The sequence below is a fragment of the Gorilla gorilla genome, chromosome 18 (assembly GCF_029281585.2).
Source record: "Gorilla gorilla gorilla isolate KB3781 chromosome 18, NHGRI_mGorGor1-v2.1_pri, whole genome shotgun sequence".
NCBI lineage: Eukaryota > Metazoa > Chordata > Mammalia > Primates > Hominidae > Gorilla > Gorilla gorilla.
The window spans coordinates 21,894,164-21,909,854 of NC_073242.2; the positions used below are offsets into that span (position 1 = coordinate 21,894,164).

Consider the following 15,691-nt stretch of genomic DNA (forward strand, 5'->3'; position numbering starts at 1 on the left):
TGTTAAAACCAGATTGAGGCCGGGCATGGTGGCTCATGCCTGTAATCCCAGCACTTTGGGAGGCCGAGGTGGGCGGATCACGAGGTCAGGAGATCAAGACCATCCTAACACAGTGAAACCCCGTCTCTACTAAAAAAAATACAAAAAAATTAGCTGGGCATGGCAACATGCACCTGTAGTCCCAGCTACTTGGGAGGCTGAGGCAGGAGAATGGTGTGAACCCGGGAGGCGGAGCTTGCAGCGAGCCAAGATCGTGCCACTGCACTCCAGCCTGGGCGACAGAGCGAGACTCTGTCTTAAAAAAAAAAAAAAAAAAAAAAACAGATTGAGAATAACTTTCTGTTAATGAGAAAATATATCATGAGCAGATGCCAAGGGCACAGACATCATATCATGGTGGGGAGATTTCTCATAATTTTCAGTGGTGCAGATGACGCTCTTGCCATGTCTGGGGAATTGCCTGCCCAGAGTCTGGGAGAGACACAAGGCCTGGGAGCCGCTTTCCTGGCCTGCCGTGCAGCTGAGGCACTGGCACGCAGCCTAAGCCAGGCACACTTGCCCACGCCCTGGAATGGAGAGCCAGTGACCCAGAGTAGTGGGGATGTGAGCTTCTCCTTCTCTGGGGGTGGAGCAATGGCAGTGAGACCAAGGGGCTGGGGCAGTGGTTGAGCGATGCTGACAACAGGGCTGATGGCACCTAGTGTTTGGCAGTGGCAGTAGCATCCTCTTCAGACCTGTTTATGGTGTGATTTGAGGCATTCTTCCTGGCTGTGGACCCCACACAAGATTCACTAGCCCTCCCAGTGACTCTAGGATCTACTTTCAAATGTTTGCATAAATTTCCTTTTAAGTCAGCCTGAGTCTGTTTCTGCTGCTTTACAAAGAAGACCCTTACTGAATCACCACTAAGTGCTGGGGGAGAGGACACAGAGGACAGAAGGCCCACATATTTGTTTCTCAACACATTAAAAGGGGGTCTTTGGGCCAGGCATGGTGGCTCACACCTGTAATCCTAACACTTTGGGAGGCCAAGGCAGGGGGATCGCTTGAGGCCAGGACTAGCCTAGACAACACAGAATCTACAAAAAAAAAAAAAAAATTAGCCAGGGGTGGTGGTGCATGCCTGCAGTCCCAGCTACTCAGGAAGCTGAGGCTGCAATGAGCTGCAATCTTGCCACTGCATTCCAGCCTGGGTGATAGAGACCCTGTCAAAAAAGGGGGGAAGGCAGGTGTCTTTGGATTCAAAACTGGAGTACAAAAAGTTAATAACAGACAATTTATTTATTCTCTGCATTAGAATGTGTTGTTTACTAACTTTTCTCATCTCTACAGAAAGCCACTTCTCCTTCTGCTGTTCTTTATTCCCAGCAGTTACTGGCCCAGAGTGGCACCCAGAGCAGGTACCCTAGACAGTGACTGAACTGTTCTGAAAAATCCAAGTACGAATTATTTGTCAAACAATACTCCTTCCTGGGAATATGTGCTAGGTGTAAATCAAAATCTCACCCAAAAACATCCAACACCTATGACAACTGTAAAATCCATGGAAAAAAAAAAAGATACACACATTTCTAAATGTGCTCCAGGCCAAAATCTCAATGTTAAATGGTGAAGCCATCCTTGCACAATTTCAAAAAGTTCCTGATTATGGTTCCTTCATAAGAGGTTCCTCTCTTCAGCTCTTCTTCCCTTCTGAAAAAAGAAAGCCAACTTTCCTTTCAAATACACACCCCAACCCGCCCCGGCATACACAGAAATGGGGACTGCGAGCAGAAGCAACATCGCTCGCCATCTGCAAACCAATCTCATTCTATTTTGTGTCGGTAAGGTTCTTTTTCTTCTCCTCCTTCATTTTATTTAAATCAGTTGCTATTTTTCACCTAATGCATTTATATTTTAAGCTCCTTCAGATTAATTTTTAAATGTATAACATTATGAAAATTGCCTAAGAGGATAAGTTTCCTTTTTCCCCTGAGAAATAGACAATAAAAAAATAGCTGAGAAAAAGTTTCATATTAACCTTGAAAAGTCTCTTTGCTATTATGCTAATTGGAGACAATCTGACCAAACAAAGGGTTGAAAATATTCTTAAAATCGTAGGTATAAGTTATCAATAATTTAATTATCATACAAACTTGATCTGCACATAGAAAGCAATAAATGATTATTTGCTGAATATTTTCAAAGAACGATTTCTATAAAAGTACTTTTCATTTAAGAAAAAAAAAACTGCCATGACTCCAATAGCCATCCCATAATATATCTATTTTTAAAATTCTGTCTACTTCTGTTTTTTTATCTATGAAAGAGAAAGGATTTCCAATACATCTAGTAATCTCAGATTTGCGCACACAATTTGGATTATAGGGCAGGGAAGGGGGGAAAGTTCTTAAAATTAATTTTTTCTCATCTGTGAAGAAATATATCACAATGTTAATGGGAGTTATTTCAGGCAAAAGGACTATGGGTGACTTTTTGCTTCTACTTTTAATAACCTGTTTTTTGCTAATAAGTATATATTACTTTCATAGACTATTTTAATTAGCATTATTTTAAAGAAGAATTCCTGTCTTTTAGAGATATATTCTGAAAGATGCAGATAAAATGGCTGGGATTTGCTCTAAAATAATATGGGAGGGAGGGAGTAGGTGGGAGGAGAAAAGAAACAAGATTGGGTCGAAGCCATGTGATGGCAGGGGGTTGACTGTACTACTTCGCTACTTTGATATGTTAGAAATTTGAAATCTAATATAATAAAGCTTTGGGCTGGGTGTGGTGGTTCATGCCTGTAATCCCAGCACTTTGGGGGCCAAGGTGAGAGGATCACTTGAGCTCAGTTCAAGACCAGCATGAACAACATAATGAGACCCCCATTTCTACACAAGAAAAAAAATAGCTGGGCGTGATGGCCCTGCACTGCACCTGCAGTCCCACCCACCTGGGAGGCTGAGGCAGGAGGATCACTTGAGCCCAGGACTTTCAGGCTATAGGGAGCTGTGATTGTGCCACTGCACTCCAGCCTGGGCAACAGAGCAAGACATTTACTTACTTCTTACTTACTAGATAGAGAGACAGCTTTGTTTAAATGTCAAGAATTAGTTCTCTTCCTACTTTCAATATGGCTTTTTTGTTTGTTTGAGACGGAGTCTCGCTCTGTCGCCCAGGCTGGAGTGCAGTGGCAAGATCTCGGCTCACTGCAAGCTCCGCCTCCTGGGTTCACGCCATTCTCCTGCCTCAGCCTCCCGAGTAGCTGGGACTACAGGCATCTGCCACCACACCCGGCTAATTTTTTGTATTTTTAGTAGAGACAGCATTTCACCGTGTTAGCCAGGATGGTCTCGATCTCCTGACCTCGTGATCTGCCCGCCTCGGCCTCCCATAATGCCAGGATTACAGGCATGAGCCACCATGCCCAGCCTCAATATGGTTTTTTAAAATAATAAGAATAATCTTTCTATTCCCTCCATGGAGGAAATAAATCTTCAACCTTTTCACTGGATACTGTGTTTAAAAAACAATTCGTAGAATATGAGGATTCTTAAAAGAAATCATTCACAGAAGCAGGCTGTGGTGTGACATATCCAAACTTCTCTTTTTTGTTAATAGGTTGCCTAACTGGTGGGGGGAGGGAACCACAGTTTCATCACAAGTTCCTGCTCACAGAGGAAATCATTGCAATTGGTTTTCTCCCACACATAGACTAATTGGGAAGAAGGTGGAAATAAGTAGAGATATGAAATTCCAAAGTTACAAATACCTGTTTTTTATCCTATACTACTAGTTTTTAAAGAAAAGTGTTAAAAGTCAGCTATCCCCGCCACCCCAACCTCTTTTTTTTTTTTTTTGAGACAAGAGTCTCACTCTGTCACCCAGGCTAGAGTGCAGTGGCACAATCTCAGCTCACTGCAACCTCCACCTCCTACGTTCAAGCGATTCTCCTGCTTCAGCCTCCCAAGTAGCTGGGATTACAGGCGTCCACCACCACACCTGGCTAATTTTTTGTATTTTTAGTAAAGACAGGGTTTTACCATGTTGGCCAGGCTAGTCTCGAACGCCTGACCTCAGGTGATCTGCCCGCCTCGGCATCCCAAAGTGCTGGGATTACAGGCGTGAGCCACCATGCCCAGCCTCTATTCCTTTTATAGAGACAGGATCTCACAATGCTGCCCAGGCTGGAGTGCACGTCCAGCCTCTATTCCTTTAATAGAGACAGGGACTCACAATGCTGCCCAGGCTGGAGTGCAGTGGTGCCATCACAGCTCACTGCAGCCTGGAATTCCTGGGCTCTATCAGCCTCCGGTCTCAGCCTCCTGAGTAGCTGTGACTAATGGCCACACCACCACGCCTGGCTCTTTGGCTTCCCTTTTAAAAACACTACCCAATTTGGAAGGCTGAGGCGAGTGGATTGCTTGAGCCCAGGAGTTTAAGACCAGGCTGGCCAACATCGCAAAACCCTGTCTCTACTAAAAATAAAAAAATTAGCCAGGCGTGGTGGTGCACACCTATAGTCTCAGCTACTCCAGAGGCTGCATTGAGAGGACTGCTTGAGCCCAGAAGACAAAGGCTACAGTAAGTTAGCCAAGATCACACCACTGCATTCCAGTTTGGGCGACACAGTGGGACCCTATCTCAAAAATAAAAATGTGTAAATAATGGAATCGTCCACTTTTTAAAAATAATTTTACAAATAAAAATAAAAACATTATCTGAAAGATGACTTGAGACTGAGACAGTGCTTAACTTTGCTAAGTTTTGGCAGACCCAATTCCATTTTAAATTTCCACTCAGTATATACTATAAAATGTTTCACTGTACTTGTAAGGTACTTGAGTCTGGGCAGGAGACATGAGGTTGTATTTCTCAGACTTGAGAGGGAATCCAATCCCCTTGGCTGCAGATGGAGCTGAGCTGGGCCTCCCACAGACACGAAGCTCAGAGAAGCTTGCAGGCCTCCTCCAGGTGACTGCACCCTCTTGTCTGGTTTGCATTTATCAGGTCACCACAGAGCTCCCAGCTCATCTCATGTTGCACAAATACTAAAATATAACATGATGAGAAGAGAGCAAGGCGCAGTGGCTCACACCTGTAATCCCAGCACTTTGGAAGGCCGAGGCAAGCGGGTCGCTTGAGTTTAGGGGTGCAAGATCAGCCTAGGTAACAAGGTGAAACCCTGTCTCTACAAAAAACACAAAAATTAGCTGGGCACAGTGCTGCAGGCCTACAGTCCCAGCTACTTTTGAGAAGCTAAGGCAGGATGATGGCTTGAACCTGGGAGGTCACAGTTGCAGTGTGCCGTGATTGCACCATTGCACTCCAGCCTGGGAGACAGAGACTCTGTCCAAAAACAATAACAAAAACGAAAACAAAAACAAAAAAACATGGTGAGAAGAGACTCGCATCACAAACGCCATGATTCTAACTTTAATTCCTCTGCTGTTATGAATGGGGATCCATAAGAGAAATGCTAAGAGAAAAAAAAGCACCTGTCTGAAAATTAAGCATCAGACCACTTGGATGACTTTTCAGTTTCATTTACAGTAGCAAAGGACAAACTCACACAAATAGGACCATTTGGGAATATATGACCAGGCGGAACTCAGACCAAAAACTTGACAAATTCCAATTTGTCTCAACCAATACTATTTTACCTATGGCCTCCCCTGCCGCAAAAGAAGGGTTTAGGGCGGGTCTTTCCATTTGTGCACTCGAGTGGCTTTCCAGCTTCACATGCCTGGGATATAAAGGCCAAGGTGGGGGACCTAATCCTCATAACTTGGAAGAGCATCACATGGTGGACAGTACACTGGAGTGGGTGACTAATCCCAGCTCTGTGAACACCTCGTGGCTAGACGTCCACAACCATCTCTCCAACAGCCATCTGACACTGTGGGAACAGTAGCAGTGGCGGCTGCAGCAGCAATCGCTCCCTTGTATTTAATACTTACTATAGCTTAGGCAGGTAAACACTTCCTAGGCATCATCTTGAACGTCACACTAACTGCATGAGGTCAACAATACTATCCCCATTTTCTAATGAGGAAACTGAGATACTGAGATTATAATGCTGGGAACAGGCAGAGCTAGGATTTGAACTCAAGTCTGTGCTCTTTATCACAATATTGTTAATTAAATAAGATAAATGCTACAAGGGCCTACAAAGCAGCACACACGCCAGGGAGAAACCAAATCTGCTTAGCTATGGCCTGGGGAGCTCATATGGTCCCTGCTCAGTAATCAAAGACATGGTAGGCTAAGCCAGGGCTGCATTTCCACAGGTGTACATCTTGCCTTTTATCATGTTTCCCAAAGGGACACCAGGCTCACAAAGAAACAATTGTGAATGGCCATGAATTCCTGGCGATCTCAACTCCCACAAAGCACAAACATCGCTGCTGCTCATAGGCTCCATCAGCGGCAGCAACGTTCGTGTGGGGACACAGGTTACCACACTGAACACAGCACTCTGGGGAGGCCAGGGTGCGGACAAGAAAGCAGGCAGGAGATTAAGTGATTGGATCGAAGGAAAGCTTGTAAGGAGCAAGAGTCACAGATGGACCCCAAACTTCTGAGTCCAATATGGTGCCACCTCTATGCAGGCCTCCTGCACAGGGACTCTGTTCCCCTGAAGCCTCTCTAGGGCTGGCCTCCAGTGAACAGACATCATGTGACCCAGCAGGTCAAGGTCAGAAAACAGGAGGAGTTGGGGAAAGTGAGGACCACTGGTGTTTATTTTTAGTCTTATTTATATTGGGATTAAGGTAAGAAAAATAACAGAATGGCTGGGTTTCCTACCTCAAAAATATAAGTAAAATAAAAGCACAAAATGAGGTGACAGGCCCATTAACCCACTCATCTGCTTCCTCCCACAGGTGCTGTGGGCGCCTGTACTCTCTCTGTCACACAACCGTGGTACCTAGAAGTGGACTACACTCATGAGGCTGTCACCATAAAGTGTACCTTCTCCGCAACCGGATGCCCTTCTGAGCAACCAACATGCCTGTGGTTTCGCTACGGTGCTCACCAGCCTGAGAACCTGTGCTTGGACGGGTGCAAAAGTGAGGCAGACAAGTTCACAGTGAGGGAGGCCCTCAAAGAAAACCAAGTTTCCCTCACTGTAAACAGAGTGACTTCAAATGACAGTGCAATTTACATCTGTGGAATAGCATTCCCCAGTGTGCCGGAAGCGAGAGCTAAACAGACAGGAGGAGGGACCACACTGGTGGTAAGAGGTCAGTCAGCGAGGCTTTATTTCAGTGCATCATTGCATCTTGTTCAGGCCTGTAAAATCATTACTTCACTCACATGTAGAAATCAGGAGATAAATTTGCTAAGTTAATACCCTAGCCAGTGATGGGTGTGATCTGAACACAAGTCACCATGAGGTTTGGACTAAAGAACTACTCCAACTGGCTGGGCGTGGTGGCTCACACCTGTAATCCCAGCACTTTGAGGCTGAGGTGGACGAATCACTTGAGGTCAGGAGTTCAAGACCAGCCTGGCCAACATGGTGAAACCCCATCTCTACTCAAAATACAAAAATTAGCCGAGCATGGTGGCATGCACCTGTAGTCCCAGCTGCTTGGGAGGCTGAGGCAGGAGAATCGCTTGTAACCCAGGAGGCGAAGTTTGCAGTGAGCCGAGATCGCACTACTGCACTCCAGTCTGGGCAACAAAGCAAGACTCCATCTCAGAAAAACAAAAGAACTACTCCAATCCATCTCGAACATCCACTAACACAAAGTCAGTGATTTGCTGGGTGCTCTATTCTCCCTACATGGTGACGTTTAACCAACCATGTTCATCCCTTTTGTATATTACAGTGATTTAGTGTAAAGTACCATGTCCAAAGGGAACCTTGTGGTGAGTAACTATCAGCTTTCTCAGGAACTAGTCTGGTAATGCACCACCTAGAACAAAGCACTAGAGAAGTGTAAAAGATCAATAAATTGGACCCACAGAAACTATGCAACATGGAGAATAAGCACAGATTTGGAGAGAAGCTACTCAGGGATCCCTGACCCTTCCCATTCTGCCTGGACATCAGTGAACGGAAAGTGATGACTCTCACTTCCTGAGATTTGATAAAACCCATGACAATTCCTCAGCCGAGCGAGGACATCAAACATAGCTAAATCCTATCAGTAATTTCACCAAGTCATTCCCTTGAGTAAACTGAGATTAAGACATTCCCGAGAAAAAAAAAAAGGGAATTTCCTTTACATGATTCTGAAGGAAAAAAAGAGAACAGCAGCAACTCCTCGCCTTGTTGGGGTCTCTTCCCTTAGGAAGGACCCTGGTATGATGAGCACTGAGATTGTTAAAACATGAACTCAAGATCAACCAGCCCTCCGATTTCAAAATAGGACTCTGAGGAAGGGAGACCATCCAGTATTATAACCCGTGCTTTTAAACTACGAGGGTTCTAATGGGCTTTTGATATTCAAATGTCATTTAACCTTAGTTTATTCTCATCTGTCAGCTAAATTATAAATAAGTTAAGGCACTTAAAGCATTTTTAATAGTGCCTGGCATATAGCAAATAACAAATGTTAGCTACTGATATGAAAACACACACAGCTTTAGAGATTTGTATGTCTCACTGCATTAGCCTTCTAAAAACATTGTTAGTCAAAGGGAAAAATGGCTTGTAAAAAGATGAAGGTCTCAAAACTGCAAGGCTTACATAAAGTGAAGTGAAAGTGAAAGGCAGAATTGAAAGTGTTAAGGCAGACATGGCAACTTCCTGTCTCTTCTACAGAATTCCTATTTTCACACTGAAGCTTTTTTATTTTAGTTGTATAGATGTGGTTAATTTGTTAGTTTCACAAATAAAAATGTATGCTGCATAAACTGCATTCACAGGATAAGCATCTATGGGATTTTTCTTTCTTTTTTTTCAAGACAAGAGTCTTGCTCTGTCGCCCGGGCTGGAGTGCTGTGGCGTGATCTCAGCTCACTGCAACCAACCTCCACCTTCCGGGTTCAAGCGATTCTCCTGCCTCAACCTCCTGAGTAGCTGGGATTACAGGCATGCGCCACCACGCCCAGCTAATTTTGGTATTTTTAGTAGAGATGGGGTTTCACCATGTTGGCCAGGCTGGTGTCAAACTCCTGATCTCAAGTGATCTGCCCACCTCGGCCTCTCAAAGTGCTGGGATTACAGGCATGAGCCATCACACTCAGACTCATCTATTGGATATTTAGTTGGAAAGTACAGGCTATTCAGACAGTAAGTACAAATCTAATTGTATTTTGTACTCCAAATAGTCAGGTAATTGAAGACATGGCATGTTACTTAATCCCTACCCAGAGCACAAGACAATTTCTGCAAGGAGAGAGAAATTCCGAATGTGAAAATGTATTCAATAACTCTATTTCCAGAATTTTATCATAAAGAAAGAAGAGCACATTCGGCAAAAGTGCCTGTCTTTCAAGCACGCAGTGAGCACTGCGCTCCTCAATGTATGGCCTTCCCAGGTTCTTTCACAGATGGGACTCTTCAGCTATGTGTACTAGTTCCAAGGCTATAAATATCACCCTTAACAAATACATATGAAAATATCTTAACCACATAGGCAGACTCTTGATGATGCTGGTAAACCGTTTCTACCAAAAGAGATTTTAGATGCCCTTGAACAAACTGTCTGGAAATGTTTATCTAACTTCAAATAATCCTTTATCTAAAAAGTGATGCTTAGCAATATGACAAATGGTTGGTTGAATTTTTTTAATGTTTAAAAACGAGTAACATTTTTGGTTTAACACATTTAAAGAACTGATGAACTGGCTTTAACTATTACATACTTGAGTACCTTTTGAAGTCTAGTTTTTATACAAATAGGCAAGCAGAGTAAGTTCACGTTTCACCTCTAAAATGCAGTGTGAAGGATACTTTACACATGTATTTGAAAGAATAGGCTTTAATAGTGAATGTGCTTCTTTCTGTTTTTGTCATTAAGAAATTAAGCTGCTCAGCAAGGAACTGCGGAGCTTCCTGACAGCTCTTGTATCACTGCTCTCTGTCTATGTGACCGGTGTGTGCGTGGCCTTCATACTCCTCTCCAAAGTAAGTCAAATCCTCTTGCATGGAATGTCCCTATATCCTTGAATATTATCAAAAGAAAAATAATTTCTATCTCTCCACAAGTTATGGGCCTCAGCAAAAGCTCCCTAATTAATATTTTCCTATGCATCTGCAGGGAACACCACCTGCAGAAGAGGTCTTTGGAAGAAGGCATCATACATTCTCATCACTGAAATTATTAGCCAGGGGACATAATTTGCTGTTTTCTCTTTAAAGCCCAGTAGCATGGGATTAAGAAGAGAGCCATCCACTATGCTATCTTTCTGCTGTAGGGGTGAGGTGTGGGCAGGTGGAGGGCGAGATATTACTGTTATCTACGAAAGCCTTAAGAACAGTCTTTAAGAACAAAAATGGGTTGATGAAGAAACTAAAAGCCACCTTAAAATCTTCAAAAAGGGCTAAAGTTATTAAAAAAGAATACCTTTTGGCTATGTGTATAAGAAGGGAGATGTATACCATTGTGTTAGGATTACTATAAATCCTACAATCAACATCAGTTTGTTCAATTAGTTTTTAATGGAGTAAAAGCATCTCAAAAATGATGTAAAAATTAAGTCTCATTGTATATCACTTAAATATTAAGTTAGTTTAATCTTATTAGGGCATGAGATATCTGCCACCATTGTTATGAGTACATAAAATGTTTCATAGACTTTCCTTCTCTTCTTGGCAGTCAAAATCCAACCCTTTAAGAAACAAAGAAATAAAAGAAGACTCACAAAAGGTACAGACCAACACTTGAAAAATATTTTTTAAATTGTGGCTGGTTGTAACGATTTCAAAACTGAAATATTTTTTAGCTTTTAAATATTTAAATGTTAAGTTTAAACAGAATATCAAGGTAACTTTCAACTACAGACACTATTTCCTATTGTTGAGAAACTCAATGACAAAATAATCTCAAGGGGTAAACTGTGACTTAAATTGGACAGTTCTCAACCATAAATTCTATTTAAAGTTCTCAAATACAAAAGAGTTAACTGTAGGCACAGATGTGTTGGGGGAGCGGGTAGTTTTTGGGACCGGTGGCAATAGAGCAAGAAAAGTTCTGATGATGCGTCGTTATCATTGCTTATATTCCCAAAAGAGAATTTTTTTTTCTCATTTGTCTTTATAGAAGAAGAGTGCTCGGCGTATTTTTCAGGAAATTGCTCAAGAACTATACCATAAGAGACATGTGGAAACAAATCAGCAATCTGTAAGTGTAAAATGTCAAAAAAAAATGTAAATACAGATATAAAGCATGTTTGAAAAAACTAAGCTGCCAAGGAGCTGTCAAGAACCATGTTTTCCTTCAGAAGAGTCTGAAAGAGAACTTTCACAAGAAATGTATTTTTATATAGAACCTGTTTTAATAAATACATAACAAAAGACATCTGACACAATATTAAATAGCCCCAGGCTGGCATCTTAGTGACATGGAAACTTTCAGAAACACATTAGACACGAGCAATGTTTTCAATACAGACAATGATGCTTTAAAACGATAGATTAAAAGCTACTCTGTACAGTATCCTGCATGCAGTGGTAGGCGTTCAGTAGATACTGCAAATGTTTGTGGGTCAAATTATGAAAAAAAATTACTTGTTACTTATAAGGCAAAAATAAATTCACATTAGAAAAGATGCAGCTAATGATATTAAAAAACAAGTATTTCTCCAGTGTCTGGAGTTGAACTGAAAAGAAGAATACATGTATATCTATAATACATCCTGAAAGTATTCCTTTAAAGTCTTATATAAACAGGTTCTTCAAACAAAATGTTATCTTAATGCCAATAGAACAGATACTTTGTTTCCATGATGCATGATGAGATAGCTCAAATAAGCTAAAATGTATACAAAATAAGGTTAATTTATTTTTATTTATTTTTTAAAATTTATGGAATGCTTCACAAATTTGCATGTCATCTTTGTGTAGGGGCCATGCTAATCTTCTCTGTATCATTCCAATTTTAGTGTAAGTGCTGCCAAAGCGAGCACAAAATAAGCTGAACTGATAAACTAGTAAAGATATTTTCCTCTTAAACAGCAGCCAAGAGGGCAAATGCATCAGGAGACTGAAATAAGGCGATTTTTTTTAAGTCCAACTTTTACTTTAATTGTTTTCTTTTTAAAAAAATATGGAACGCTTCATGAACTTGTGTGTCATCCTTGCCCAGGGGCCATGCTAATCTTCTCTATATTGTTCCAATTTTAGTGTATGTGCTGCCAAAGCAAGCGCTAAAAATCTAACTTTCACAAAGGATTTTTGCCAAGGAAAGAATATTGTCTAAGTAGTCGTTTCATCCTACAGTGTATATATGAATACATAAAGATAGGTTGTCTAATTACTAAGATGCCATGCTGAGTAATTATAAATCATTTTTCTTTCTGAGGCTGGGACATGTTTTCAACAACTAGGCCGAGGTATGTGGCCTGAAAGCAGTCTTAGAAGTGAGAATTGTAAAGCTCCCAGCCACAATTTTGACAGTAGCATCCAAACAAAAAAAAAAAGAGTATTTTTCAGTTCCCACATCCTACTCTAAATACGGATGGGGAAAACGGTAATCTGGCCTTTAAGATTACCATATGGACACTTAGGACCCAGAATCCAAGATGGCCCAGTGGTTTGCATGTTCCTTGGCAGTTGGCTTCATTGGTTACATAACCTTAAACATGGCTTTCTATTTATTTATTATTGCAGGAGAAAGATAACAACACTTATGAAAACAGAAGAGTACTTTCCAACTATGAAAGACCATAGAAACGTTTTAATTTTCAATGAAGTCACTGAAAATCCAACTCCAGGAGCTATGGCAGTGTTAATGAACATATATCATCAGGTCTTAAAAAAAAAATAAAGGTAAACTGAAAAGACAACTGGCTACAAAGAAAGATGCCAGAATGTAAGGAAACTATAACTAACAGTCATTACCAAAATACTAAAACCCAACAAAATGCAACTGAAAAATACCTTCCAAATTTGCCAACAAAAAAAATTCTATTTTAAACTTGTATCCTGAGTCTGTTTCATTCAACATGAGATGTGTGATGACTGCCATCCTGAAGATCTGAAGCCAAACCACGTGCCTCAGTCTTGAGTGGAAGAATCACCTTTATGGTTTGTGGAAATCATGGCACAATTAAAATAAGTTGGGAGGGACAACATGACAAAATTTGAGTTAGAGACATTCATTTTGAAAAGCACCTTAGTAAAGTTATTTCCTCTGATGTTGTAATGGGGCAATGGGGTAACGCACATTTGCCTGCCAGGGTATGCAAAGTAACTTACATCATGCTATCAGCAAAATGAGAATAATATAGTGGCTAGAGTAAGACCATAAAAGCCAAAATACAGAAAATCCAAAGCTGAAGGTTAAATAGAGGTAACTTCAGAACAAATAAGCCACAACGGACTCTAGATGTCAGTGTTGTGCCAAATAACAGCACCAGGGAAGATGTGGGCCACACATCTATTTTACAAGCACGTTTGTAATACTGATTTTTTCTTCTCTTTTTTTTTTTTTTTTTTGAGACAGAGTCTCGTTCTGTCACCCAGGGTGGAGTGCAGTGGTGCAATCTCGGCTCACTACAACCTCCACCTCCTGGGTTCATGCCATTCTTCTGCCTCAGTTTCCCAAGTAGCTGGGATTACAGGCGCGCACCACCACGCCCGGCTAATTTTTTTTTTTTTTTGTATTTTTAGTAGAGACGGGGTTTCGCCATGTTGGCCAGGCTGGTCTCAAACTCAAGACCTCAGATGATCTGCCTGCAATGGCCTCCCAAAGTGCTGGGATTACAGGCGTGAGCCACCGCGCCCAGTCTATAATACTGATTTTTAACCAATTTAGGAGGGAAATGTCAGATAGGAGGCATGGTACAAGCATATTTATGGAATTCATTACCACTTCACTAAGAAAACATGATATAAATTGTCCTTTGAAAGCTACTTTGGTATAAAAAAATCTAAAGTGCCCATAAGTATGCATTCATTATTAGACACAAATTACAACCTTACAACCTACTATGTTTATTTCATTAAAGTGTCTCTTTTAGGCCGGGTGTGGTGGCTCACGCCTGTAATCCCAGCACTTTGGGAGGCCGAGGCAGGTGAATCATGAGATCAGGAGTTCGAGACCAGCCTGAACAACATGATGAAACCCGTCTCTACTAAAAATACAAACAAATTTAGCGGGGTTTGGTGGCACACACCTGTAATCCCAGCTATTTGGGAGGCTGAGGCAGGAGATCACTTGAACCCAGGATGCGGAGGTTGCAGTGAGCTGAGATCACGCCACTGCACCCCAGCCTAGGTGACAAAGCAAGACTGTCTCAAAAATAAATAAATAAATAAATAAATAAAATAAAGTGTTTCTTTTAAACTGGTATTGCCTAAGGTGTATTCTTTATAAAACTTAGAATTGTTAAATATTTTAAGATTCCTTTGAAAGTGTTTTTGCATTGATGGTTTAAATCAGTGATATCAAACTTTCCTGATCCTATGTGCCCAGAAAAATGGGCAGGGGAAAGGAGGCAGCATGGAACCTCATTTTTTTGTGTGTATCTGTGTGTACACGTGAGTGCACATGTGTATATGTGTTGGGCCACATGTGTTTTGTATACGGTATATGCATGAATATGTACGTTTGTACCTTATACACAAAAACAAATTAAACAATGGCATAAGCAGCAATATAAATAAAAAATGCTAATATTTTCCTGCCATATTCCAAAATAAACTGTCTTGTGTACTCTGCAGTGTGTACTTCCCCACTCTGAGACCACTAGCTCAGGTAAAGTAATAAGCTTCTAAGCCAGACTGCAAAAAAGGGCAAGCACTAATACCATTGAAATGAACAGAAGTGTTCAATTCGATCATTTGCTTTTCATTTCTGGGAGTCATTACATTTTGGTACTGAATTCCAGGACTGAAAATACACTGTTCATTGTCTAACCAGGAGACAAAATCCCTCAGATAAACTAGTATTTGACTCACAATATGCCTTTCCCATGTAAGCAAGGACCGTGTTTCAAAGATTGATTTTGAAGCTGAAATACGGAATATACTTTCGCAAAGAGTTCCATTCCTCTAGGTCTTATATAAGAATATCTGGTGTATACACAGTATTCATTCATTTATTCATCTATCTCACCAAAAGTATATATTTTCAAACTTCAAAATAAGTTTTATTTGGGAAGAGTTTCTTATTTTGTTAAAGCTACAAGCAAGTTTCTTTCCCAATTACACTTCTAGAGATCTAGCAGTTTCAGAGATTTCAGTGTTCAAAAGTATATTTCAAAATTAACAACAAAACCAAACCCACACCAAAAGGAAATAGCTTTGAGATTAGTTTGGGATGTACAGTCATTGATTTCAGGCGCCAACACTATTTACTGAGTGCTACACTATACAATCAAAGGCCTCTTTTGCAAACTATCCTCGGGTCATACTGAACTTGCTCCACTCCCACACAAACCTTACTCACACCTTCATGCTTTTGCACATGCTGTTCCCCTCAGCCTGGTAAAATGCTTCAGACTACAAACACAGCTCACCTCAACATGAAACCTTCCCTAACTCACCCGCAGGCTAACAGATCTATTCGTCTCTAATTCTTCAATACTT

General features: G+C 41.2%; 2 protein-coding genes and 2 non-coding genes across 5 annotated transcripts in view; 1 reads left to right on the forward strand and 3 right to left on the reverse strand.

Moving 5' to 3' along the window:
* METTL9 (methyltransferase 9, His-X-His N1(pi)-histidine) overlaps nucleotides 1-15,691 on the reverse strand; it is a 50,811-nt gene that overhangs the window by 3,105 nt on the left and 32,015 nt on the right. The window lies entirely within an intron of this gene.
* On the forward strand, nucleotides 1,711-14,450 carry IGSF6 (immunoglobulin superfamily member 6). Its single transcript, XM_004057324.5, has 6 exons — nucleotides 1,711-1,823; nucleotides 6,870-7,229; nucleotides 9,960-10,066; nucleotides 10,758-10,808; nucleotides 11,202-11,282; nucleotides 12,770-14,450. Exons 1-6 carry the CDS (start codon nucleotides 1,757-1,759, stop codon nucleotides 12,827-12,829), a joined length of 726 nt encoding a protein of 241 aa, XP_004057372.1. The 5' UTR covers nucleotides 1,711-1,756; the 3' UTR covers nucleotides 12,830-14,450.
* Nucleotides 11,960-12,066, reverse strand: LOC115931182 (U6 spliceosomal RNA). Its single transcript, XR_004067723.1, has one exon. It is a non-coding gene; the product is annotated as a U6 spliceosomal RNA (small nuclear RNA).
* Nucleotides 12,201-12,307, reverse strand: LOC115931180 (U6 spliceosomal RNA). The gene has a single exon (XR_004067722.1). It is a non-coding gene; the product is annotated as a U6 spliceosomal RNA (small nuclear RNA).

Bases quoted from the DNA above. Each gene is read 5' to 3' on its own strand.
- IGSF6 (XM_004057324.5), top strand. From the start codon at position 1,757: ATGGGGACTGCGAGCAGAAGCAACATCGCTCGCCATCTGCAAACCAAT. The intron at 10,809-11,201 runs GTACAGACCAAC...TTGTCTTTATAG, and splicing joins TAAAAGAAGACTCACAAAAG to AAGAAGAGTGCTCGGCGTAT. The intron at 11,283-12,769 runs GTAAGTGTAAAA...TTATTATTGCAG, and splicing joins TGGAAACAAATCAGCAATCT to GAGAAAGATAACAACACTTA.